Source organism: Calypte anna, chromosome 13, assembly GCF_003957555.1.
Source record: "Calypte anna isolate BGI_N300 chromosome 13, bCalAnn1_v1.p, whole genome shotgun sequence".
Taxonomy (NCBI): Eukaryota; Metazoa; Chordata; class Aves; order Apodiformes; family Trochilidae; genus Calypte; species Calypte anna.
In genome coordinates this window covers 9,360,452-9,385,796 of record NC_044259.1, presented here as the reverse complement: position 1 = coordinate 9,385,796, position 25,345 = coordinate 9,360,452, and the positions used below count along the sequence as shown (strand labels likewise).

Sequence of the window (25,345 nt, the reverse complement as noted above, 5' to 3'; positions counted from 1 at the left end):
GCTAACTGCTTGTAGCCTAGTGTGTAGCTAGTACTATGTCCTGGGCACACAAGCCTTGTTCTCACAGTGACAGCTCAGAGCACAAAACACCTCGAAGGTAACAGATGCAAAAAACAGGGCTGTAAGGAAAAAGAACCTCATACTCAGAGACCAGAGAAGATACTGTTTCTCACAGAAAATGGTTTGGTGTTAGTCATGGGTATGGTGTGCACCCAGCGTGAGTGCTGGGCCACCTGGGCTGGATGTTGGCACAGTGGTGATGGGAGGGGGATGCTTGGCAGCCTCTCCCCACTTTAGTGTCACAGAACACACACTGCACCAGGTGATGCTAATAGGGGACCTGCATCCTCCCTAGCTCTTTCATCTTGACAGTATACTTCTTGAAACAGTGTGCCCAGAGGTACATACATGCCTTTACTTGTATTCTTCTGCCCCTTGATATAACTAGCTTGCACCTGTTGGCTCTTAGGCAGGGGTTGAGTGTAGAAGTGACCATCATAATGACCTGTTCTTAAGAGGTAACGTCCTTCATCTGCATTCAAGGTGAACCGGCCAGTGGGTAAGGTGCAGATCTTCACTGCAGACTTGTCTGAGATACCACGTTGCAACTGCAAGCCAACAGATGAAAACCCCTGTGGCCTGGACTCTGAATGCATCAACCGCATGCTGCTCTATGAGTGCCACCCCCTGGTCTGCCCCGCTGGGGAGCGCTGCCAGAACCAGTGCTTCTCCAAGAGGCAATATCCCGAGGTACAGATCTTCCGCACGCTGGCACGAGGCTGGGGCTTGCAAGCTAAAACAGACATCAGAAAGGTACATTTCTGTTTATATTTTTCTGTATGTAATTTTTCTCTTGTCGCTTCTCTCTTGCTCAGTGCTGGTTTCAATAGATTTGAAAAATTGCTCTCCTTAGTAATTTGAAGAAGACCTGTTGCTTTAGAATGCCATTTAGGAAAGAAATGGATGAATTTAACTTTTACAGTCCTGACAGGAATGTTTTGGCTCAGCTAACTAAGAAAATGGTTTGCATGTTGATGTCCCACAGGGTAAGAAAAATGATTTCTCAGTCTGTCTGGTTGTCTTGACAATGAGTATTACGGGTTCATCAGAACACTGTCCTGAAGATGGTGCTTAGGATTTTCTTATGGGGAACAGTGATTATACCTTCCCCCTATTCTTGCACAGACAGGCTTTACCAGCATGAGAATTTTATATCAGAAACTGAAACCAGGGCTTGGCTCTTACAAAAGGGTAATGTCTTGGAGATGTCTGTTATTATTAGTGAAACTACTATCTGGGCCTAAATCTCTTTTATATGTATTTTTTTTAATCCAGAGAATAGTAGGTGCAGTGGATAGAAGTCTGTGCTGAATGAAGAAAGAAGAATGTTAAAGCGAGCCCCAAAGTTATAAAAGAGGGAAGTGAAATAGAGGAAAGTTAGCATAATAGGAGAAGGATGTTTGAAAAAGGAGTAGGGACAATATGCCATGAGGAAGAGCTTGATAGCAGGAGGAGAAATGTCTGTATCCTGCTTAGGTTTTGCTGCCTGCTATGATACAGGTTGAAGGATCTGTCTGCCATTCCATGGGCCTGTTACGTTTCACTTTCAGCAGACAGTCTGGAAATTGCAAAACTCATGTAATGGAAGCACCTATTGGCCTCGTTGGAGCAGAGCTGGGGTTCCCTTTGAGGTTTGAAGTACAGCTGAGATGTAAGCAAGATGCATGACTTGGGGCTCTGGGTGAAGTTCATAGGTCAAACTGGCTGCAGGACGCAGAGGAAGATTTTTTCTTTTCAGAGAAAGGGTTTTTCCAAAGGAAACTAGAACTAAGTTTTAGCATAAAGATGGATGTTCCTCCATCTTAGAGAGATTTTGTCTCACCAGCTTGTTGTTTTCTCTCTGGCAGGGTGAATTTGTTAATGAATATGTTGGGGAGCTCATTGATGAAGAGGAGTGCCGAGCCCGAATCCGCTATGCTCAGGAGCACGACATCACCAATTTCTACATGTTGACACTGGATAAGGTACGTGGAAGGAATTTCTCTTCCAGAAGTAAAATGATTTCAAGGAAGTAGTGATAGTGGTCTTCTCCAGCAAGTGATTTGCCCTCAGATATAAAAGTATCAAGCACAGCAAGATCTTCATTTAAGTTCACATCCCAGGTCTTGCATATCTAAGTAGAGGCTTGGAGTTTGCTACACCCACAGACTCCTCAGGGGGTCCTGGAGGCCAGGTTGTGGGTGTGAGCTCCTGTCTTTCAGAGGTGAGTAGTTTTTGTCAGCTGCTTTCCACACTTAGTTACTCAACCTTGGAAAGATTAGAAAGAAACCATGAAACCAGGCATGGGAAGAAGCTGTCGAGTGTGGGTCATGGTGACAATGACACTGTCTGTCTCTCCCCTCTCTTGCTGTAAGTTCACACTGACTATACCTTGTTCTTATCTGGCTGATGGGTGGGAGCAGGGCCAAAGCCAAGTGTTCTTATATCCCTCATCATTAAATAACCAATCTCAGTTGCAGCTGCCCTCTCCAGTGTGGTCCAACAAATGGTGATGTGCTGTACAGAAGCGTACGTTACGCATTGCATATTGTTCCTGTTTTTCTTCTATACTTTTGTATACAAGAAATAGGAACTGGTATTCTGCTTTTAAGCAGAAGCCAGAATCTGGAACCACAAGCACTGTCTTGGAAGTGTGCTGGTATAGTGTTTATTCAGTACTGCTGCTGCAGCAGAACTGACTGCCCAGAGTGCATCAGTAGGGCTTTCCTGGCTGTTTGGGAGCCTTGTGTGTCTTTGAAGAAGATGATATTGCACAGGGGCATCAAACTCCTCCTTTTTCATACTTTTCACTACTGATTAATGTTTCTGTGGTATACTGCTACCTGGGCTGCAACTGCTTGAGCAGGAAATAACAAGGTTTTTGTTTGCTTTGTTTTTCCAGGATCGAATAATTGATGCTGGGCCTAAGGGCAATTACGCTCGATTCATGAACCATTGCTGCCAGCCAAACTGTGAGACTCAGAAATGGTGTGTGAATGGTGATACTCGGGTCGGGCTCTTCGCAATTGTAAATATCAAAGCTGGTAAGGAATCCCACTGTCAGTACCTGCTGGTAAAAGCAGTTTCCTTAAGGCAAGGGGAGGGTTTACAGCTACCCGGAAAGATAGTTATTTTTTGTTCTAACATAACCATTCCTGAGAATTTGCAGCGCTGCATAATGAAACATCCGTGGTGTAAATGGAGGTTCCTGGTTACAGTTTACAAGGCTCTGAGATGGAACTATGCAGGCTGCAGCACGGAGTCGAATGCCCTTTCTGGTTGTAGTATATGGTAGGAGTGTGGGGTGCCCACTGCATTTTCAAGCCACACAGATCTATGGGGAGATGAATGGCTGGTATCCTTGTGTAGCTGTGACAGTCGTTTGTGTTGTATTTCAGAAGTCCTTTTGTGTCAGCAGCACTGCTCCATAGTTCCTTACAACTTTCTGCTCCTTAGTTCCTTACAGCTTGCTTGGTTTTGATCTGTTTTTGTGCCAGGGACTGAGCTGACTTTCAATTACAATCTGGAGTGTTTGGGAAATGGAAAGACCGTTTGTAAATGTGGTGCTCCAAATTGCAGTGGCTTCCTAGGAGTTCGGCCAAAGGTAGGATTCCTCCTTTAAGCTTTTGTTATTCCAAAGCACCTCTTTGCATAGATGTGTATCATTTGTTGCAGACGTCTCAGGAAGTGTAGTCAGTGTTTCAATGTGGCCATGAGAACACTCCCTGAATTGAGTTGAATATTCAAGTTTCTGTTTTAAGAGAGCATATCTTAGACCTCATTTATTAGAGCGGCTGTAAGTAATGACAGGAAACTGTTTTACACCAAGATTTTTATTTTAATTTTCTGCTTGTTATCGTTGTAATTTCCATTGCATTAGAGTTTGAAAGGACAAGCCTGGGGAACACTTCCATCAGATAACAAGGAAACCACAGCTCAGCCCATTTCCCAAAGTAAAAGCCTGAGTAAATTGTGAATGTGCATGGAAGGAAGGCCAGGAAACTTGCATTCCTTCCCACTGGAGTTACTTTAGAGTCAGAAGGCTTTTGCATCACTGTCTTTACTGCAATAAGAAAATTCTTGGGTTTTTTCCTTCGGTTAAGCAACCAAAGTTTACACATAAGACAATAATAAACTATTTTCCTTAGTAGAAGAATCACTAGCATTTAGAACTGATTTAGGAAGCTTTGTTTTTTAACTGCAGTGTTGCAGTAATAGGAATTGATTTCAATTGCCTCTTGTGTGAGCTAGTTCTCACTGGGAAAAGGAAATCTGAGAAGCAGTTGGCCAAGTTCCTGCTGGCACCAGCTAAATCTGTGTCGGTTTGTTTCAAGAGCTTCACCAAATCAGTCTGAAATCCCTCTGCTCTGGCATGTGGATACTGGTGATTGCTTTCCCACAACAAAGGGTTAAAACCTTCAACAGTGCTATTGTTAATCCCCATCAGTATATGGGAAAGATTTTTGTGAAATCTCCAGAAAGCTTAGTTCTGCCAAAAAATTGCAATACAAATAAAATTTGATGTTTTCAGAAGTTGACAGATGAGGTGAATTACACATCTGGTGTATTTAGTTCTTTTCTGGGATGCAATTTAATGTTCAATTGATTTTATGCTGCTTCTGTATTTCACGTGGCTTGACTGTTTGCCCTGAAATTGTAGGTTGCATGATGGAAATCAGAGACAGGTGCCCTTTAGTTGGCAATAATGTTCAATCTTGATGCCTGAGGCAACTCCTTCTATCTTGATGATTTGAGCTAAGGAACAATAGGTTTTGGTTAGGTGTGGTTTTGGGGTTGGTTTTTTTTTTCAAATTCATCCCATGATAGATGCATTTTTAAGCTTCCTGAAGATACAGAAAGGTAAAACTTCCCTGATTTTACTCAAGTTCACTTTTAAAAGGGACCTTTATAACTGGGAGTGTGGAAGAATGCTTGGGATTCTATTGTACTGCTGTGTGAGTAAGTGGGAATCGTTTAGTGCAGCTGTTAGACCTTGCTTAGACATTCAAATTACCTTTGAAAGGTTTTTCTTGTTCTTTGTAATTAGATGGCCCGAGGTACTAGACGCTGAGAATAGGTGGAATAGTTTATGTGGAGTGATTCACTGTCTGCATTTTCAGTGATAAGAAAAGCCTTATTTGTTCCCATTGTTAAGAGGAATGATGGTATGGATGAAAACAGAAATTTCCACATGTGAAGGAGAAAGAAACAATCAGGAACTGTAACTCCCTGGTGGCAGGGCATCTGGATGGCCACCTGAATCCTGAAATTGTAGATCTGGAGACAAAGGGTTGCAGAGTTTTTTGGTTTTAATCTTGATAGTAAAGGAATAAAAGAAATTTACAAACATTATGCAGAATAAAGAATGCAAAAATTCATAGGCATCATCGTGGCATGCAGAGGTGTTCTGCATGGAGAACACACATTTGGTCACACAGATAGGTGGGAAATGGCATTAAATTAGCTCACATTGGTTTAGATAAGCTGAACTGATAGTGCCTTGGTAGGGACACTGTCCTGGTGTGAGTACAATGGGAGGCTTAGCCTGGGCAGGATCCATGCATAAGGGGCAGGTGTGGTCCCAGGACCTGGCTTGAAGGGGACAGCAGCACTGGCTGAAGCTGTAGGCTAGAGAAGAGAGCACTGAAGCCAATTTGATGCCAACCTTTGTACCAGCAGTGGTTATTTCGGTAGAGCTTGTTGAACTGTGCTGATCACACATTGATGTAGGGTGCTATCGGTGTGGGAGGACGAGAGGATGGGGCAATTGGAAATGAATAACTGAGTATATGTGCTGAGGGGCCGGAGCTCAGTCACTCAGTGTGCCAGAGTACACACCTGGAGGGTAATTGCAGAATCAAATCTGCTTCTCAGCCACGGTTGAGAAGGAGTCCTTCTGAAGTTCAGATGCTGCAGGACTGAGCTGCTGTGGTGACACAGCTGTGAAAGAGGCAACTGTGGGTGATTCTTTAGGGGGAATTTCTCATTCTTTTGGAGAAATATGTCCTTGTACACAGCCTGTGAGGCATCATCAGAAGTAGCTTGAGGGATTCTGCAATATGTGTCTGAGACAAATAAACTCAATAGGGGCAGAAAAAATCCATTAGGAAGTTAGAGGGTGCAGACTGAAAATTGTTTGGTTTCTGAGGAGGATAATGTGTCCTGATGGTTACTTCAGGGAAGGAGAAAAACTAGAACAAGAGAAATGTTAACACAAGAATGAGTAGGTCTAAACTGATTACAGATAAATTCAGACAGAAAAATGAAGAGAAGTGCAAGGAACTTCAAGAAGTGCTGGAAGGCCTGGAAGAGACTTCTCAGGAGAGTCACAGGTGAAAGGAGACCTGACTGCTTTGGGGACCTGAAGAATCTGTCAGAGGTGGCACAAGCTTAGTGATGCCAGGCAGCGCCTGGCTCCTTATCTTGCATATATCACCTGTTTAACCTGGCTTTCATGCAGGGCTTCCAGACTTTTTTAAAAAAAACAAAACAAAACAAAACCTGAAATTTTTACTATAGTAAATAATGGCCAGATATCCATAACCACTAGAGATGTGACATGCATTTCAGGTAGTGGGGTCTTCAATTGCAGGGTTTGCAGTTACCACCCCTGTAGTAGGAAGGGGACAGATGGAAGGGGGAGAGACCTGCGTTAACTGATGTTATCTCACCTGCAGAGTCAACCTGCCCTCAGCGAGGAGAAGTCCAAGAAGCTAAAGAGGCGGCCACAGATAAAGCGCAGGTCACAGGCGGAGGTGATGAAGGAGCGAGAGGATGAGTGTTTCAGCTGTGGGGATGGAGGGCAGCTTGTTTCTTGTAAGAAGCCAGGCTGCCCCAAGGTGTACCACGCAGACTGCCTCAACCTTACCAAAAGACCAGCAGGTCAGTGCTCCACACAACTGAGCTCTTCTTGTGTCGTCTTGAGGTGCTTGCTTGAAGTGTCCCAGGTGCTTCTCACTTGCCTTCACTTCACAGCATCTTAAAATTTAGAGAGATCTCTCTCACTTGAACAGATTTTGGGGCCCACTTGACAAAACCCTGGTTTGCCACCTCACTGTGACTGCAAAGAGCTGAATTGATTGCTGAAGGGGGAACTGGTTCTTGACTAAGAAATGGTGTTCCTGAGCTGACCCCATCCTTGGGGCCCTGCAAAGGACACTGCCAACAATAGCTGAGATATTTGTTCCTCAGATTGGCTTTTTTTCCCAAAATTGAAGACAGTTGAGTCGAATGGTGAGGAAAAAGCGCTGATGAAAAAGAGGAGTTAGAGAAAATATGCTGGATGTCTGAATATCCATGAGCTCATAGTTAGGGAAGAGAACAGCACTGAAGTATATCTTGTTTTGTGTTGAAATTGGAAATAAAAAGAAGAGAATATTTTAGAAGTACCTCTAGTTTTGTGCAGAGGAAGAAATAGGCTCTATGTGTGAGTGGTAAAACAGTTCCTAGTTTGGTGGCAGCTCAGGTGTAAAGTAATATCTATTAAGAGAAAAGATTTAAGTTGTGTTTGAAAATGTTTACAGAGCTGTTTGAGGGGAGTGTTTGCTCTGTTGTTTTTGTTTGACTTGGCTACTAGAAAAGTTCCTGAGAACTTTTAATGAGTTTTCAGGTTTAACCAGTGGTCAGAAAGGGAAGAAATCTGACCTTAGTCGTGGTAGGTCAAGTAGCCCAATGTTTGCCAGGCCAGGAGGATGGAAAAACTGATGCGGGATCAAGTGAACAAAGAAATTAAATGGTATCATTATCAGCAATTCTAGATGACAAGCTTTTTAAGAAAAATAACTCGTCAAACCTAATTTAGGGTTTTTTGCAAAGATAATACATTTGGTTAATAAAAGCAGCTACATTGAAGTAGTTTTCTACAGGGCTGTAAACCTTTTGATTCAACGCTGTAAGCATTAAAATGATTAGAAATTCTCTGTGCAGCTTTGTAGAGTATTTTCTGAACATTTTCATCATTCAGGATGAGGGAGCAATTAAAGTCACTTTTCTTTTTGTGTGCTAAGGCAGGGCACTGTAATATCCTGACAGCTTTTCCTAATGAAGGAGAAGGCAGCATTTAGCCTGTTCCCCTGCTTTCCATTTGAAAAGTTTCTCCTAACAGCCTGACTTTAAAAAAAAACAACAAAGGTTATTTCCAATACCTATTTTTTATGCACACTGAAAGACTGTTATCTCCTTAGCCCTTTCTTGGCCTGTCATTACATCTATGATTTTCTAAAATAATTATTCTCCTTTTGCTCTGGGTTCTGTCCCACTTGCCTACACATATTTAAAACAGTTGTAATAAGAGCTTTTTAACAATACGGCCGCTGAAGCCTTGCTAACATCAACAGAACAGAATAATTGTATTTTGTGTTTTACATAAAATTTTTCAGGAAGTGAGATTTTACTTGTTTTGCAAAACTAATTTGTATTTATATGACGTTTGTGATTTGTGCTACCATCCTTGCATTTCATCTTGATCCTTTTCACATACAGATTTTTCTTCTGTAGTCCTGCTTTGCAGTGGTCTTTATTTAATTGCACTTAGTTGGTGCAGCAGCATCAGTCCAGTTCAAATTCTGAGCCTCTCCACATTTTTGCAGTTCCTCATAGACTTGATTTTATCTACCTGTTTCTGTAAGTGAATTTACTCTTCTGCTTCCAGAAATTTAAATTCAAATACAGACTAAAACAGACTTCAGAAGGATGTCATTGGATACACCTCCTCAGTTTGCCAGAAGTAGACCATTAGTAGCTGGGGTTTTTTTTGAGAATGACTTTCAGCCAGTTGTAGCCATTTTACTATTTTCATATATAAGTTATTATTTTTGTAGCCCACTCCTTAGGGTATCATACAGGATATTGAAGGTTCAGCAGTTTTTACTTCAGATGTTTTCTTCCTGCCATGGCCATTGCTGTTAAGTAATTGGAATTTCCTGCTTGTTTGCATGTGGCTAATTGTGTGATCTTACTTTTGAGAGCTCCTGTGCTCCAGGCTGTCTCTGGAGAAGCTGCTTATTCATTAGGCCTTTTATCCTGTCAAAGACTGTTAGAGTTGTTTGATAGCAGCTATCCTTCCTGCAGCATACTAGCAGGTTTTTACTTATTTTACTTTCCACCTATAAAAATTACCTCTATAATAACAGTCCCATAGTCTTTCTGGTGGCCGGAGTGGGTGTTTGAGTGTGGCTCTCTGGGTTGTTGATGGTGGAGGGGGTAGCAGCAACAAACAGCCTCTGTGCTGCAGCAGTGTGGGCCTGGAAGAAGGAAAAACACGTGAAGTGTAAACACCCCCACTCTGAAAATTATGCTAAAAAATTGGAGGAGAACCAGAAAAGCAACACATAATTTGAGAGTGGAACAGGAGCCTCCAAGTGCTGCCCTGCATTGTCATTTGTGCTGGCCTGTGGCTCCTGTGTGAGGGCTGCTCTGCAGGGAGCTTCTCTGCAGCAGGGCAGGGAGCAGGGGGGGTGTGGGGGAGCACTGATGTTCATGGTGTCCATGAACTGGTGAGAAGCATTTACTAGAGACACAGCAGCCTGGGCTGGGTGAGCAGGGGTCTGAACCAGTGGTGTCATTAACAAGTGGAAAAAAAAAATCAAATCTCTGAACTGTAGTATTGTCTTTTTCCACTGTGATGGTGTTGATACTGATGGTGAATAGATTCAGTGTGGACACAGAGCTCCTCAGGGAATATCTTGGTTTTGTGATCAGGGATATTTTTATCATGAACATTCACAGAAGGTTAAGGAAGATGCCTTTGGGTACAGAGACAATAGAAACTTACTCCCTTGTGATCACTGTGCTCTCACTTCTTCTTTCTAATAAACAGGAAGGGAGGTCATGGCTCAAAATTAACAAAGACTTAGGTGAACCTGAAGCATCTACTGAAAAAATCTGTTGGGTGTATGATACACAGATATCAGTGTTATCTGTGGAAATCAGAGCCACAGAGATGTGCAGGTTAGAGGTGTCTGCTCTTCTCTAGGCACCTTTATCAGTTAGTGTCATGCTGGAGCCAGATGGTCTGGTGTTGCTTGTGTTCATCATGATTTTCATTTCCTGGTTGCTTCCAAGAATGCAGGTTCCCCTCAACTGCCTGTCAAGTCTGGGAGCTACAGCAGAAACTTGAGGAGGACACAAAGTTGTGTTGGGAGTATTACATTCTCCCTTGAACTCTCTTTGTACTAGGCCTTGTCTCATCCCTTTGTACCACTCCTAAGGTATGTCTTTTCTCTTGTGTCTGTGCTGCAGGAAAATGGGAGTGCCCGTGGCATCAGTGTGATGTGTGTAGTAAGGAAGCAGCTTCTTTCTGTGAGATGTGCCCCAGGTCCTTCTGCAAGCAGCACCGGGAAGGCATGCTCTTCATCTCCAAGCTGGATGGACGTTTATCCTGCACAGAGCATGATCCCTGCGGGCCAAACCCTTTAGAGCCAGGAGAAATCCGTGAGTATGTGCCTCCCATAGGAGCCCTGGCTAGTGACGAGGAGACCCAGCCATCAGAGCAGCCACCTGCAGACACAGACACAGACCTGAGCGTTCAGCCTCTGGACAGCCTACCTCAGTCTGTGGCCCTCAAACTGGAGTCACCAGAAAAGCCCCCTGCTACCCTAGCGTTGAGGCTGCCATCATCAGACAAGCCCCCCACCACTGTAGCCCTGAGGGTGCAGCCATCAAACAAGCCCCCAACCACCCTGGCCCTTAGGCTGCCTCCACCAGACAAACCACCTGCCACCCTGGCACTGAGACTGCCACCATCAAATAAACCCCCCACCACCTTGTCACTAAGGCTGAAGCCATCCAGCAAACCCCCCACCACCCTCTCGCTCCGGCTGCAGCCTTCGGACAAACCTCCCACCACCCTCTCACTCCGCCTGGAGCCGTCGGACAAGCCCCAGGCTGCCCTGTCCCTCAGGCTGCAGTCAGAGAAGCAACCCATTATTGTAGCTCTGAGACCTCAGCAGCCTGACAAACCTCCCAACAACGCTGTGCTATGGCCACTGGACGAGTCCTCTGGTGATGCCTCACAGCCTGACCTGCCCAGCAAATCTCCCCCGGGAACTCCACAGTCATCAGATGAGTTGTTTGTTCCTGATGATGCCCTGCAGCTCCAGCTGTCAGATGAACCTCCTGCCACCCCTGGGGTGTTGGAGTTATTGGACAAGTCTCTCATTGACACCAGGACCCAGGAGCCTGAGCTGCTGTCTGAGTTCTCCATGAAATGCCTGCATTCTCCACTATCAGACAGGCTTCTTGTCAGAGCAGGGACCCTGCAGTCCCAGATGGTGGATGAGCTTCCTGCAGATGATCAGCCTCAGCCATTGGACAAAGATTCTTCCCAGAGTCTCCAGCTTCAGGCTGTGGAAAAGGCTTCTGGCTCCGTGGCACCACAGGTCCCAGCATCGGAGATAGCTTCCGACCCTGAGGCACTGTGGCCCCTGCCCATTGAAAATGTCCATGCCTCCCCAGTCTCACGGATCCTGCCCATGGAGAAGGCTCCTGGATTGGCTTTGCCACAGCTCCCATCTCCAGGAACTTCCTTCTCTGGGACAGTACAGGTTTCACCCATGGAGAAGGCTCCCAGCTCTGGGGTGCCACATCCCTTGCCCCTGGAGAAGGCTCCTGCCTCGGGAATGCCACGGATCCTGCCCATGGAGAAGGCTCCCAGCTTAGGGGCACCACGGCCGCTGCCTCTGGAGAAGGCTCCCAGCTCCCGGTCGGTGCATATCCTGCCTGTGGAGAAGGCTATGGGCTCGGGGGCCCTGCGGATCCCACTGACACAGAAGGCACTTGGCCCCGGGGCACTGCGGGCTCTGCCTGCAGAGAAGGCTGCTGAGCCTGGGGCCCTGAGGATCCTGTCTCCAGAGAAGGCTGCGGGCTCTGGGGCAGCCCGGCCTCAGCTTTTGGAGAGGCCTCCCACTCTGACAGCCCCGTGGCCGCAGGTGTCGGACAAGCTGGCTGCTGCTGTGGCTCCCCGGCCTCAAGCCTTGGACAAACCTCCAGCATCGTCTGCTCCAAGGCTGTTGCTGTCGGAGAAGGCGCTGCGGCCCGTCGACCAGAATGCTCAGCCAGTGGAGAGAGGAACCCCAGCCATGGAGCTGAGTCCCCAGCAGAAAGAGAGGACCATGTTAGCTGGGGAGCAAATCTCTTGGTCTGCGGGGAAGGCGGTGACGCATGTCGGACAGGTACCTTGGCCTATGGAGAAACTGCAGGTGCATGAGCAAACCCACTGGCCCACTGCAAAAGCCCTGACACCTGCAGAGCAGCCTCCCCGAACAGCAGAGAAACTACCAGAGCCAACCCTTCAGCCCAGCTGGGAAGTGGCCTCAGCCCCTGCAGAGCAAAACCCTTGGAAATCAGAGAGATTGTGTGTGTTTGAGCAGATTCCTCGGCCAGCCAGGGAAGCACCTGTGCCCCCGGAGCAGATGGAGTGGATTGTCACGAACGTTCAGACACTTGACCAGATTTCTTGGCTGAGTGGAAAAGCACAGGCTCCTCAGGGGCAGGACCCTTTGCCTGAACAAAACACAGTGCTAGCCTGTAACCAGGATTCTGTCTGTCATGAGTTGGCTGACTCAGAGCCAAAGTGAGGTTGGTGAATATGGGAGGCAGGTTTCAGTCTTTTAATGTTTAGGGAGGGTGAATCTTTGGGGTTTTTTTTTTTGTTTGTTTGTTTTGTTTTGTTTTTTTTATTCACTTCCCTGAGCCCAGCCCCTAACCCATGCACATCCCATCCATATTCTCTCATGACATAAGCAAGGACATTCACTTAAATCTGAGTGTGGCCCAGTTGAAGGGAGAGAGCATCCATGACCTTTTCCTCTTCCTTTTACAAATGGTAAAGCTGAAATAAAGAGTCCACTCTGGGTAAAAATCTCCAATTCCATTGAAATGGTCACATTACTGATCCAGCGTGTTTGAGCTCTAGGTCTGATTTATAGGTGGGTTCCCAGGTATGGCTAGGGATGTCGCTCTTCTTACTGTTTTTAGAGGAAGCAAGTCAGTCAGGCTGCCCTGGGACTGGAGGTGTTTCAGGGATCAGGCAGTGAGCAGTCAGGTGTATGCCCTTTGCTGGGCTCTATGGAAACAGGGAAGGGGGCTGTCATATGCCCAGGTCTCTGTCCCTGCAGGTTGTTACTTTGTGAGGTTTGTCTGTGGATTTCCTGGGACATGCTGTGTGTGTGGATCACTGAAGGACAGGTATCCTCTCCTGCCAAGCTGGGAGAGAATCCTACTGCTCTTGCTCAGTGCAGTTTTCTCCAGCAATTGGTAATATCTATTCAGGCTCCTTTGGACAAGGCTGAAACTGGCCAAGCCTGAGAAACAGGGAATCTGAAGAAGGTCAGGGAAGAGAGGGAACTTGAAAGAAGCCATCTGGCATTTTTTTCATTCTTTCATCTTAATCCTGTAGGACAGGACACTCAGTGTTCCCTGCATTACCTGGATGCATTCCTATGTGACCTGCTATAGGTGACCCTGCTTTGGCAGGGGGATTGCACTAGATGATGTTTCAGGGTCCCTTCCAACCCTTCCTTTCTGTGATTCTATGATTAGAAAACATTGTGACTTATGGAAGCATCAGTAGCAGAGTAGGACAGGGTGGATTTCCCCAAGGTGCTGAGCACCACACTGGCAAGGTGGTGGTGCTCCTTTCAAGTTTCCATCCAGTCTCTTGACTTCTGTCATCACCATGAGCCAGCAGGCTCAGCAGTCTTTTGCCTCAGACATGATGCCTGGTCTTCCCAGCAGCAGGATCTGCTTCCAAGCTGCAAGTGATGCCTGTACCTTTGGCAGCCTGGAGGCAAAGGTGCCATAGCTGTATCGGGACCCATCTCAACACCTTTCCCTTGGGTAGCTTCTGGCTTTACTCTTTTACAACCAAAGGAGACTTGAATTAACTGGACTGTGTTGTTGTGCGTGTATATGTATGTGCGTGTGTGTGTGTCCTTCCAACTGAATAGTAGTTTTCACACTGGAACATGGTGAGCTCCAGCAGCTGGCTGGCTTTTTTCCTCTTCTCTCTTTTATGGTTAAGGAGATGTTTAGTACCTGGTGTTTGTCAGGCTGATGTCCAAACTAGGCCTGTTGAAAGCTGTTTACTCAAACGTTGAGGCAGAAATTTGCTTGGCCATGATACTCCTGGGGCAAGCAGTAGATTCCCAGGAACTTTCAGAGTGGCATCTTGTGACCACCAGCACTGTCACAGGCAGGAGGAGGATGGGCATCACGGGAGGATGCTGCCTGGGGGCTGGATGGGGTCAGTGTCCTGCCAAGGAAGTGCTGTTGAACAGCACACTTTCCCACTCTTACATCACATTTACCTCTGTGGTTTGCCTAAGCTCTGTCAATCCGGGTGCTGCAGCCTCGGATCTCCATGCTCACCACCAGACCCTTGCACAACTCCAGTGTATCCTTCTCCTTCCCAGCAGATCCTTGGGTCCCTCCCTGGCTGACCTCCCTCCAACATGGGAGCAGATTGTTATTCCCACCAGTTTGCAAGTGCCTGCTGTTCCCAGAGCAGACAGTCATGAGCTTTGAAGTTTTCTATGAAGGGAGACAGACACTTGCACTTAAACTAACCCTGATCCATTCTCCTTCCCTGATGCACCCCAAGACAATGTCCTGCTGTAAAGGCTGGGTGTGCTGGGCACAAGGGGATGTTTCCTGTGCTACAGTGCATCTCTTCTCTAGTCCAAGTCATTTCAGATCCTTTGTAGAATAGCTAGCAACTTTGAAAAGCTTTATGGCTCATGGAAACTTACTCTTTAATGTTGTTTTATGCTGGGGAAGACTGGCAGGTCAGTTCCTGCTTGCTGCTGAAACTGGGAAATGCAAGCAGCTTGTGTTTCTACATGACTCCTGCACAAAGGGAATCAGGACCTCAGAGCCATTGAGAGAGAGAATCTAAGGGCATTCATTAACTTTTTAAAACAAAATAAATTAAAATGGTAATGAGTTTCAGTATATTAAGTATTTATCATGTATGAGAAGGAAAAAAAATATCATTAATTTACATTTATAGGCCTTCCCATGAGCTGGACTTAGTCATGTAGATTGTGTAAGTAGGGTTACCTGCGTGCCAGCCACCCAGCCAGCTACAGCTGTAACCAGAAAGGTATCTGCACTGCTCTGTCCACCTCTGCTTTGCATTGTCATGTGTTAACTAGTTACTTGTTTCATGAAAAATAAACTGTGAATATTTTTGGTGCAGGCTTTTTTAAATCTGTAAAATGGAGAAGTTCTCACTGAGTTCTCATTAAGTGCAGGTTTGAAAAACATCACTTCTATAAATCACGTGCTCACATAGAGAGGCTTATGGCAGCAGCAGCCTTTATGCAGCTGCTTTCACCCAAAGGCTTGTTTTAAACAGTGACCGTGGACTGAACTGTTGCATGGCATTGAAACCCACAGCCTTATTCCTTGCATCTGACCATACGCCACCTCTCTTCTTGTCTCCTTTATGCCTTTTTATGAAAACCCAGATTTCTGAATTGCTACCTTCCAGCTATGTGCTGGAAAGTTGATTTCAGTGTAGGCGAAGCAACGCGGCTCTTCCCTCCTTGCCCTCCTTGGGCCCCTGGAAGATGCTTAGTCAGACCAGGAGAGCTTTACAGAAAAATGTGAGGCTTGCAGAGGGAGTAGTTGCTGTTAGGAGTGGCTGGCTGTGTGCTGCATCACCACAGCAAGGCAGGTAAGGCCTGACCAGGTGTGGAGATAGGTCCCTGGCAGCCCTAGCCCTGCCCAGCCTGTCTTCATTGGTGGTGAGGGATAGGAAACAGCTCTGGGAAACACAGTCCTCACAAAAAAAACCAGGGGCTTCTTCAGCACTTGAGTTTCTGGCTGTTGGTAGCTGGTAGCACTGTCTTGGAGGAGGGGGGGGGGGAGGTCTGTACCAACACAGTTGGGTTAATTTTCTGCAGTTCATTGCTGCCTTCAAGCTTAAGCCAGCTTGAATCACTTGTTTTTAATGTAGAAGCAGCAGGTATTACATACCCCTGGCAGGAGAGAAGTTGCTGCAGCTTTGCTCTGGCCTTCCTGAGCACTTTTACTGGGCTTGAGGGTGGCCAGCTCTGCCATGGTTGAGGCCATGCTGAGTTTTTACTGTGTTGAAGAGATCTGATCAGGTGTAATTTAATCCAAGGTGGACAAGAGGTGACTTGTCAAATCAGTGTTGTGGAGATTTTTGTATGCAGAATCAAGTTTCTGCTCAAAACTGTGTCCCTTTTCCTGATGACCTAGGAAGGCTTATGGGAACCTCTCACAATTATGAACTTGTTCCCACTTCTAGGAATGATTCCCCCTTTCCAATTCTGATGAAGATGAAGGATTTGTTCCCATACAACTGCTTTGCTGGTGAACATCCATGCTGTCAGGATGGTCTGGCTGCTCCTGCTCAGAGCAGTGGGCTGGGGTCACTGGCTGTAGCCTCCAGCAGGGAGTGGGTTGCCATGGCAGGAGAGTCCCAGTTGACCTTTAGTGATGGAGAGCTCTGATGAGAGGTAATGGTGTGTCCAGGGAGTTGGTCTGTACTGGCCACCATTCTGCCTGGCTCCCATCTGCACCAGCTTGCTGGGCTGGCGCCCACTGTCATACCGGGCTCTGCTGAATCTATCAGAAAAGTGACCACTGTAGGAGAGAAACTCCCCAGTGCACATCTTTAGATACTGACTATCTTGTAGCTTGCTTTATTACTGTTCTCAAGTTAAGACTTTTCCTATTTAATGACAACAAAAATAAATCACAAGAACCAGATTCACTTCAATGCACAAACTCTCCAGGTGAAGGGGGAGCTTCAGGTGAAGGCTTAGGCTTGAAGGTGTGGTCTTTAAAAGAGATGGTTGAATCAAAAGGACAGTAACTGAGGTGAGACAATGGTGATCAAGGGTGCTACTAGGAACAGTTCCAGCTCAGTTTCACAGAATAAAAGAAAGAAAAAGCAGCCCGCGCCCTGATGCATCTCAGCAGGGGTTTAACCTGAGTGTGATCATGCACTGTTCCTGCCTGGATGCCACAGCCAGCATTGCAACAGGGCAGGAGGGAGTATGGGAAACCTCAGACCTTCAACACCTTCTGTGTATTTTTAATTTCAGCCTTAACTTCTGATTTGCTTGATGTTTGTAATATCCGTAGTTGTAACCTGCTTGTAATGTGCTTTGCCCTAAATGAGGCTTTCAGCCTTTGCCAGCTATTAAGTGTTCAAGCAAAGTGGCAAACTGTGCAGCTTCTCTCAAAGCACAGGTGGTCTGGCAAGGGCTCACTCTGTGTTTGATTGCCCGGGCTTCTGTGCTAATTACTCCCCTGTGACAGTGATAACGCCAAGGACAGCATTTGCAGCCAAAACTGTGCCTCCTGCAGCAACTCAGCCAGGCTGATGAGTGCTGGGGGCTCCCAGAGTCTGGGAGATGGGATGCTGGACACTGCTCTGCTGCTTGCCAGGAATCTCTGCTTTGCAGGCTGGCAATGCCTTTGCTCAGCAGGAGGTGGGAAAGGGCAAGATTCCTGCTCTGGGTCCTCCAAAAGCAATCAAAGCCAAGTCTGGTGCAGCAGGACAGCATGCATGAGCTTGGGCTAGAGAAGTGGCGGTGATGGACAGTCCCTACAGCACTGAATCTACCTCTTAGAGAAATCTGAGAAATGGGTGTTGCTATGTCCTATTTCAAGGTAAAGTTTTAATCAGTTTGCCCTTGGCTAAGCACTTGGGCTATTGTGGTGCTATTGTAAAACTGTTCGGCAGCTTAGCACAGTAGGGCTGGACTCCAGGCAGCTCCTAGCCCACAGGCTGGAGGTTTGTTTGCCGGCTGAATCCCCATCCCGTGTTAGCTGGGGCTGGGCTTCAGCGTGTGTGACAAACAGAACGAGACGTTACTTGGTTCCTTTGATTTGTGATGGCTTTGAGACTAAAACCAGCCTGCCAGTGGGCCCCGTGGGCATTGGGATTGAGTGGAGCTACGTGAAGCAAGACAGGTGTCCGCTAACTGCATGTTCTGTGTGTCCCTTTGGTACTGAGCTGGTTTCAGTTGGGTTTTTTGTTGCTTGGGTTTTTGTTTCTGTTGTTTTGTTTTTTTTTCCTTCCCGATGTTTCCAAATTGTCAACTTCAAGGAACTGGGATTTGTGTATTTTTTTAGACACTGGGAACTTGTTAAAAGGAGAAGCAGCAGCACCGGGAGGCTTATGGTGGAGCATATTTGAAGCTGAGGGTGGCCCCAGCTGATACCGGGTGGGTGTTCAGAGTTGGCAGCAGCTCTCCTTGTGCCTGCTCAGCTCCAAGACACTGAACGTGTCTGGTATCACACCTGGCTTTGAATGTCACCTGCCACCCTCTGGTGCCCTGCACTCATAACTGGGGGTCCCAGGGCTGCCTGCTCCTTCTTCCTTGCTGCCTGGGGAGGGGGTCTGCAGCGGGCCCACCTGTGCTCAAGCAGCAGCATAGGTTGTGCTGAAGTCATGAGAAGGTTTGGAGAGGAAGCCTTGGTGTGAGCAGCCTTGTGCCACATTCCTCCCTCACTGGGGTCCACGGGTTGGCAGCAGAAGAGGGATCAGGGTGCCTGGCCGAGGTGCAGGGGCCAGCTGGAGCTGTGGGCGTGAGCCCAGGTGATCACTGCCCAAGGGGTGATGTGTGCCCTAGGTGCTCAGCCCTCATCTGTCCATTCCAGGTAGGAATGCCAGAGCAGGTGAGAGAAACCTACATATTTCCAGCATGTATATTATTTTAGAAGAGGGAGAGGGGAGTGTTGGACCATTGATTACTTTCATTTTGCTCCCCTTAGACTGTTGGCTGTGTATGTGAAACTTTAATGAAAAGAGGGTTGCCCTGCCCAGGTGCTCCCAGAACATGTACTGTAATTCTTTGTATATAGAAGAAAAATTACTGTAAAGTAAAGTTTAACTTTACTCTCGATGTCCTCTTGTGGTTTGTCTTGACAAGCAGAGGGTTGTGGGGGCAGCCTGGCACAGACACCCCAGGCACATGGTAGCGTCACAGGCAGAGGGACAGCTCGGACCACAATGCGTTTTATTTACATTGTACAACCCGCAAGAAGATGCTTAAATTAATCTGCAACAGAAGCAGGCAGCATCTCCAAGAGAATAAGTTACAGCTGCAGCTGGGCCACAGCAGTGACTCGCCAGAGCAGCTCCCACAAACCCTGGGTGGCAGAAAGGGTCCCCAAGGGGCAACAGCCCACGGCTCCCGGTGCCACAGGAGGCTCCTGGTACCACCCAGCAGTGCTCTGCTACTCCACACACGGGAAGGGAGCAGTCCACTGGGCAATGTGCTGCTGCAGTGTTGCACGTACTGCCCCAACAGCTAAAACACAGCAAGTAAAAACACCAGAGGAGTCTGGCATGCACCGGCTGCCCAGTCCGCAGCAGTGGTTCCCTTTTGGCAGAAGATCTCAGTGGTGACAGCAGCTGTAGAAGTAGGCGCCACTCCTCTGGCCCAGGTCAACACCCTTCTCCTCTGGAAGAGAGCAGGGCAGGCAGTTGCTGGTACATTTGCACCAGAATGCCATGCAGAGCCCAAAAGTTGCTGGTCTCTGGTCTGAGCCCCAGCAAGTAACGTAGGGAGGGGTTTGTCAGCACCCCCCCACCAGGTGGGTCTTGTGGCCACAGCCTGGTCAGGGCTGGAGGTGTAGCCAGGGTGCATGTGCCTGGACAGGCCCTATGCAGAGCTGAGGTGGTCCCACAGCTGGGCAGGGCTCCTGGCTGCCTGCTGGCTACCCGTGGCCTGGCAGACATGCTAAGCCTGGCCTGAGCAGGACAGTGACACCACTATGTCACCCAGTTTCCATGACAGAGCCATCAGCACAGAGCCACAGTGACCCCAGGGAGGGTAGGGGCAAAGAAGGGCCCTGACAGCCCCATGAGCACTTGCACCCACTGGCATAGGAGAGGGTGTCTGGGGGATGACACATCCTGCATACTCACCAGTCATCACTTGGAAGGCAGTGAAGTTGATGTAGTCCTCGGCCACCTTCTGGAACAGCTCATCTGGAGGGAGAGCAGCCAGAGTGGGTGTGGGCAGCCCCCATGCCAGGAAAAGCCCCTCCATCCCTGCTTGGGGAGGAGGAGGCACAGCTGGCTGCAAGAGGAGTACTCACCCACACTCTGGCCTGTCTTACTGGAGGTCTCAAAGAGCTCTGCCTTGATTTCTGGAACCAGAGTTAGTACCCACAGGTACAGAATGTGACCCACAGGCTCAGCTCCCCCCAGGTCACCCCTGGGGCATGGCTGTCAGGGCTCCATGCTCCTGTCCCCTCAGCCCAGCTGGCCACCTCTCAGGACATGCTGGGCCCAGGAAGGTCCCTGGCATTGCTGGGGTATTTGGAGCCACTGGATCCGCCACAAATGCAGGGCAAGGGCAGAGCCCTTTGTGCCTCACAGGTAGACACGGATGCAGCAGCTCCAGCCCAGCCTCCCCTTCTCCCCTACCCAGTGCTGCAGGAGTTTGGGAAGTGACAGCTCTGCCCCACTGCCAGCACCCATGCCCCACACAGAGCTCGTCCCTACCATCCGCATAGTCCTGCACATCGTGGAAGTCAACTCCCCGCTTCCTCCTGTCCTCCTCCAGCAGGTCACTCTTGGTGCCACACAGGTAGATCCGGCAGCCCTGCAGCAGGCAGAGGGGCAGCAGGGGGGAAGGGGCTCCAGCATTTTTCCCTCCACCAAGGCTCCCCGCAGCCCCTCAGGACCCGGCCGTACCTCCTCACAGTTCTGCAGCTCGTTCACCCAGAACTTGGCCCGCTGGAAACTGCTGCTGTCGGTGAGGTCTGAGGGAGAGGGGTCAGAGTCTGCTCGGCCACGGCGCCCGACCCACCGGTACCGGCACCCCCCAAGACCAGGACCTGGACGGCCGCCGGTTCCTTCCTTTCCCCCGGTTCCCTGCCCTTACCGTAGCAGACGACGGCGGCCCGCGCCCCGCGGTAGTAGATGCGGCTCATGGCCTCGTAGCGCTCCGAACCGGCGGTGTCCTGGAGGCAACCGGGAAGCGCTCAGCAGGTGTGTGTGTGGGGGGGGGGGGGGGGTTGTGTCTCCCGGGGGGGGCCGAGAATGGCAGCGGCGCGCCTGGCTCCGACTTACCCAGATACCGAGGGTCACGGTCTGGTCCCCCACGGTCAACACCTTGGCCACAAAGGCGGCACCGATGGTCTGGAGGGGAAACGGGGAGGAGCGGTGGGGACCGGACCGGGGACATCGACTGGGGGGACGGGGGCGCACGAGGGGACCACGCCGGGGATTGGGCCCGGGAGGCACCGGCCTGGGGACGCGGTGGGGTCCCTACCCAGGCACACGTCGGTAACCGGAGGGAACACACCAGGGGATGTGGGGGGCACCGTCCCGGGGAGACGGCGGGGCAACGGGGGAACCGACCCGGGAAGCCGGGAGGGGGGAATGCGGCGGACCATCCCGGGGAGGCGGAAGGACCACCCCGGGCGCTGCGGCGGACCCGTCCGAGAGCAGGCCCGGTACCGGTGACTCACGTTCTGGTAGGGCCCGGGTCGGAAGCGTCCGTGTGCGCAGCGCTCCACCAGGCTGCTCTTGCCCACCCCCTCCTGCCCCAGCAGCACAACCTTCGCGTCCACCCGCCGCCCGCTCATCCTCGCGCCGCCGCCGCCGCGGGGCGGGGCCGAAACGGGGCGGGGCGGGGGTGCACCGCGGGCTGAGCGGAAGCGCGTCAGGCACGGGGCGGAAGTGGCGCGGCGGGCGGAGGCGGTGGGCTGAGGCCGCATGGCGGCCGCCCAGCAGGATCGGGCTGGAACGGGCGCGGCGGCGCGGGCCTGAACAGAGACGGCGGCCCATGGGGAAGTACTGCGCCAGCCTGGGCGTCCTCAAGGGGCCCTGGGACCAGGTCTTCGCTGCCTTCTGGCAGCGTTACCCTAACCCCTACAGGTGCGCCGGGCCTGCTCCCCCGGGATGGCGTTCCCTCCCCCGCCCTTTTCCTGGGGGGTCCTTCTGTTCATTTCTGGGTGCCTCGCACCGGGAGCTGCTGATTCCCCCCTCCCCCGGTGCCCGATGGGTTCCCGGCCTCTGGGGCTGTCGTGTTGGTCGGAACCAGGGCCTAATGATTTCTTCCTCTTACTCAGCAAGCATGTCCTGACTGAAGACATCGTGCACCGGGAGGTGACAGCGGACCACAAGCTGCTCTCCCGGCGGCTCCTGACCAAGACCAACCGGTTGCCTCGCTGGGCAGAACGCTTCTTCCCAGCCAATGTCGCCCATTCTGTCTACATCCTGGAGGACTCAATCGTGGACCCCAAGAACCGAACCATGACCACCTTCACCTGGAACATCAACCATGCACGTCTCATGGTAGGTGGCCCCAGGCAGGCATGTGGCAGGGTGGTGGGTGCTGGGCAGTGCCCTCAGTCTGTGCCTCCTGCAGGTGGTGGAGGAACGCTGCGTGTACCAGGTCAACCCAGAGAACAGCAACTGGACCGAAGTCAAGCGGGAAGCCTGGGTCTCTTCGAGCCTGTTTGGTGTCTCACGCGCCATCCAGGTGAGCATTGCCAACTGCTTGAGCAGCACTGTGCACCTCCCCTTCAGAGAGGCTTTAAAACTGCTGCTTCTACCTTGCTCTACCTCTTCCATTACTGTTTCTTGTCTGTCATCCTTTTGAACTGTTGAGGTGTCCAGAACCTTGACTGCAGGTGATCCTGCATGAGTCTACCAGATGTTTCAGACCTGTCAAGCTCGTACAAGATCCCAGGGGCTGTGTGTGACCTGGGAGCTGGGCTTGTACCTTCACTGACTCTTTTTTCCCTTGCAGGAGTTTGGTCTGGCCCGGTTCAAAAGCAACGTGACCAAGAGCACCAAGGGATTTGAATACGTGCTAGCAAGAATGCAAGGTGAGCACCCAAGGGCAGGCTGGGTTCTGCCAACAATGAGTCTGTTGGAGTTACACTGGCAACAGTCTAGGCCCCAGGCAGGTCATGGCTTGAGCCAGTCCAGCTGAAATCCTTGACCCTTGCCTTTGCCCTTACGTCTGGGCACAGCCACCTCTTCCTGGGCAGAGAAGCCAGGCAGCACTTCCAAGGCTGGAGCATGGGCCAGGAAAGGGAAGTAACCCGACAGCAGTCACATGCCTGCTGTTACCCTTTGCTACGTGCCCTGACACACACAGGGAAAGAACACTGGGCTGGGCTATCCCTGCATGGAGGAATCACCTCCATCACCTCGGGACAGGGACAGGTCTGGTCTAGCTTGCATCAGGCAGCACTCTGGCACTGCAGCAGGGAGGGGTCCAGCTGCAGCTGGGTTAACAACTTCTGTGTTACAGGAGAAGCTCCGTCCAAAACACTGGTGGAGACAGCCAAGGAAGCAACAGAGAAAGCCAAGGAGACAGCTCTGGCTGCTACGGAGAAAGCCAAGGACTTGGCAAGCAAGGCAGCCACCAAGAAGAAGCAGTACGTGTGAGGGGCCAGGCACAGCCGGGCACCGGCTGCACTGAACAGATAGGAGCCTGCTTAGATTTTATACTTTTAACCAAACTGTACAAGTCTGACAATCAGCTGCTGTTAGATCCTTTCCAAGATGTAATTATCATTAAAGAATCTACTCTCACCTCTGATTTGGTTGGAGCTGGCCTGGCTAGAGCAGAGCCCAGTGATGCTCTCCACTTGGGGGTCCAGCCCACTGCTGGGGGTCACAGGCAGGATGCAGGCAGGGTTTTTACACCAAGTGCATTTACTGTAACAATGTTGGGTATATACAAGGGAGAGGGAGGGCTGTGGGAGCGTGTAGGCAGGCTGCTTGATGCACTGCTTTCCCCTTCCTGGCTCTCCAGGGATCCCAGAGCCCTCTTGTAGCTGTGTTTGCTGGGGGCTGCGCTGCCCCAGACCCGTGGCAGGCAGCCCCCCAGTCTGCTGGCAGAGGGATGGGAGAGGGTCCCTGAGACAGCCGGGCCCTCTTCCAGCACACAGTGGGTGCTACAGTGTCGTGCCAGCACGGTGGCTTTGCAGCCTGGCACCGGGGGTGCCAAGCCAGGTACTCACCCCCCACCCACGGTCCCTTACCCAGGCCAACACGGGCTGCATTTGCGGCAGCGGCAGGCAGGGGGCAGGCAGCAGGGAAAGCAGCGGGTGCTGTCAGGATGCGGGGCTGGAGTAGCTGTGGTCCCTGCCAGTGCCGAAGCTGGGCAACAGGTCCCCGCCGAACACGACACCGTCCACATCTATCTCAGCATCCTCTGGGCATCGAGGGGAGAATAGGTCAGGCCCCGGCAGCCTCCTCTCCCCTCTCCACCTTCTGTCCCCTCGCTCACCTCCCTCAGAGGGCTCCGAGAGCTGGGATGAGTCCAGGCTGTCAGCCCGCGCCCGTTCCCCACCAGTGGGAGAGAGCAGCTGCTCCAGCCGCTGCTGCAGGCTCCGCTGCCGGTCCCGCAGCCGGTCCTTGGCCTTCCGTGCCCTCAGCTCCTGCTCCTCCAGCCTCTGGAGAGAGCCGGTGAGCCAGGACTGGGGCAGCTCTCGCTGCTCGGGGTACTGCAGCCGGGACCCCCAGCCCAGAGGGCCCGAAGCAGCCAAAGGGCCGCCCCCCTCACCTGTATATGAAGCCGGGCACGGTGCAGGAGGCTCAGCGTGGTGGGACGGGCCGGCCCGCTGCCCACCGGCACCTGCTGCTTCAGCCGCTCCAGGCAGCAGCGGAGTTGGGCTCTCCTGCGACCGGGAGGGGCGGGAGGGGGCACACAGCGGTCAGCCCCGGACACGCTTCCCCCTCCCTTCCCCGCAGCTCCCCCCGGGTACCTGTGCTTCTCCAGCGCGTTGTGCACCGACCTACGGGAGAACCCCCCGCGGTGATCAGCACCGGTGCTACCGGTCCCATCCCCGGAGCCCAGTCCCGCCGCTCACCTGTCGCTACCCACGGTTCGGCGGGACCGCGCGGGGCAGAGCGAAGCGTAGCCGTGCTCGGCCTCAGCCAGGCCCGGTGGGTAGCGGGTACCGAGTGGGTACCGGGGCTCCAGCCGCTCCAGGAACTCGGCCGCCTGCAGCAGCACCTGGATGCTGGTGGCCGCCGGTTCCATGGCGGGCAGGAGCGGGGACCCCCGCCCACCGGCTGCTGGGAGCTCATTGGGTGCTGGGAGCCCCGCGCCGCTCACGTCAGCTCGGCGGGGAAACAAATTCGGGCGGGAAAGCGCCGGGCTTCAAATTTGAATCGGCGGGGCGGGACGGGGCGGGACAGGACAGGACACGCCCCGGTCTGGGGCCGCCCCCCCGATCGAGCACGCCCCTCCCGGGCTGTCCGCGCCCCCAAGCGCCACGCCCGGCTAGGGCGGGTCCGCGACCGTACGCGGTCGCGCGTTTGCGGTGCTCCGGTTTCTCTCCCTCT

The 25,345-nt window shown here is 51.0% G+C and overlaps 4 protein-coding genes across 6 annotated transcripts in view; 2 read left to right on the top strand and 2 right to left on the bottom strand.

Annotated features, from left to right (window-relative positions):
* NSD1 (nuclear receptor binding SET domain protein 1) overlaps positions 1–12,905 on the top strand; it is a 54,466-nt gene extending 41,561 nt beyond the window's left edge. For both annotated transcript variants that reach the window (XM_030459028.1, XM_030459030.1), the window contains 6 exons: positions 544–813; positions 1,908–2,024; positions 2,942–3,083; positions 3,537–3,643; positions 6,717–6,921; positions 10,279–12,905. In XM_030459028.1, the coding sequence (XP_030314888.1) occupies positions 544–813; positions 1,908–2,024; positions 2,942–3,083; positions 3,537–3,643; positions 6,717–6,921; positions 10,279–12,614 (3,177 nt within the window). In that variant the 3' untranslated portion in view covers positions 12,615–12,905. The remainder of the gene's footprint in view (positions 1–543; positions 814–1,907; positions 2,025–2,941; positions 3,084–3,536; positions 3,644–6,716; positions 6,922–10,278) is intronic.
* Positions 12,906–19,020: 6,115 nt separating this feature from the next.
* On the bottom strand, positions 19,021–21,648 carry RAB24 (RAB24, member RAS oncogene family). Its single transcript, XM_030459031.1, has 8 exons — positions 21,505–21,648; positions 21,104–21,172; positions 20,916–20,994; positions 20,726–20,793; positions 20,534–20,633; positions 20,125–20,175; positions 19,952–20,014; positions 19,021–19,484 (listed from the first exon to the last, which is right to left on the bottom strand). The coding sequence occupies exons 1-8, from the start codon at positions 21,619–21,621 to the stop codon at positions 19,420–19,422; spliced, it is 612 nt and encodes a 203-aa protein (XP_030314891.1). The 5' UTR covers positions 21,622–21,648; the 3' UTR covers positions 19,021–19,419.
* A 66-nt stretch (positions 21,649–21,714) lies between these two features.
* On the top strand, positions 21,715–23,591 carry PRELID1 (PRELI domain containing 1). Its single transcript, XM_008498667.2, has 5 exons — positions 21,715–21,913; positions 22,108–22,333; positions 22,407–22,520; positions 22,791–22,869; positions 23,301–23,591. The coding sequence occupies exons 1-5, from the start codon at positions 21,822–21,824 to the stop codon at positions 23,435–23,437; spliced, it is 648 nt and encodes a 215-aa protein (XP_008496889.1). The 5' UTR covers positions 21,715–21,821; the 3' UTR covers positions 23,438–23,591.
* A 97-nt stretch (positions 23,592–23,688) lies between these two features.
* On the bottom strand, positions 23,689–25,088 carry MXD3 (MAX dimerization protein 3). Of its 2 annotated transcripts, XM_030459054.1 has the most exons (5): positions 24,868–25,088; positions 24,763–24,792; positions 24,561–24,675; positions 24,285–24,450; positions 23,689–24,209 (listed from the first exon to the last, which is right to left on the bottom strand). In XM_030459054.1, exons 1-5 carry the CDS (start codon positions 25,038–25,040, stop codon positions 24,109–24,111), a joined length of 585 nt encoding a protein of 194 aa, XP_030314914.1. In that variant the 5' UTR covers positions 25,041–25,088; the 3' UTR covers positions 23,689–24,108. The 2 variants fall into 2 exon arrangements, with proteins under 2 accessions (XP_030314914.1, XP_030314915.1); XM_030459055.1 differs by lacking the exon at positions 24,763–24,792.
* Positions 25,089–25,345: the final 257 nt, after the last annotated feature.

What these genes read in the sequence shown, in the direction of transcription:
- RAB24 (XM_030459031.1), bottom strand. Translation starts at nt 21,621, where the DNA reads ATGAGCGGGCGGCGGGTGGACGCGAAGGTTGTGCTGCTGGGGCAGGAG. An exon ending in TGTGCAGGACTATGCGGATG is followed by an intron (nt 20,176 to 20,533) that starts GTAGGGACGAGC and finishes CTCTGGTTCCAG; the next exon opens with AAATCAAGGCAGAGCTCTTT. An exon ending in TGCCTTCCAAGTGATGACTG is followed by an intron (nt 19,485 to 19,951) that starts GTGAGTATGCAG and finishes GCTCTCTTCCAG; the next exon opens with AGGAGAAGGGTGTTGACCTG.
- PRELID1 (XM_008498667.2), top strand. Translation starts at nt 21,822, where the DNA reads ATGGGGAAGTACTGCGCCAGCCTGGGCGTCCTCAAGGGGCCCTGGGAC. An exon ending in TCAACCATGCACGTCTCATG is followed by an intron (nt 22,334 to 22,406) that starts GTAGGTGGCCCC and finishes TGCCTCCTGCAG; the next exon opens with GTGGTGGAGGAACGCTGCGT. An exon ending in CGTGCTAGCAAGAATGCAAG is followed by an intron (nt 22,870 to 23,300) that starts GTGAGCACCCAA and finishes TCTGTGTTACAG; the next exon opens with GAGAAGCTCCGTCCAAAACA.
- MXD3 (XM_030459054.1), bottom strand. Translation starts at nt 25,040, where the DNA reads ATGGAACCGGCGGCCACCAGCATCCAGGTGCTGCTGCAGGCGGCCGAG. An exon ending in CGAACCGTGGGTAGCGACAG is followed by an intron (nt 24,793 to 24,867) that starts GTGAGCGGCGGG and finishes GTTCTCCCGTAG; the next exon opens with GTCGGTGCACAACGCGCTGG. An exon ending in CTCGGAGCCCTCTGAGGGAG is followed by an intron (nt 24,210 to 24,284) that starts GTGAGCGAGGGG and finishes CTCGATGCCCAG; the next exon opens with AGGATGCTGAGATAGATGTG.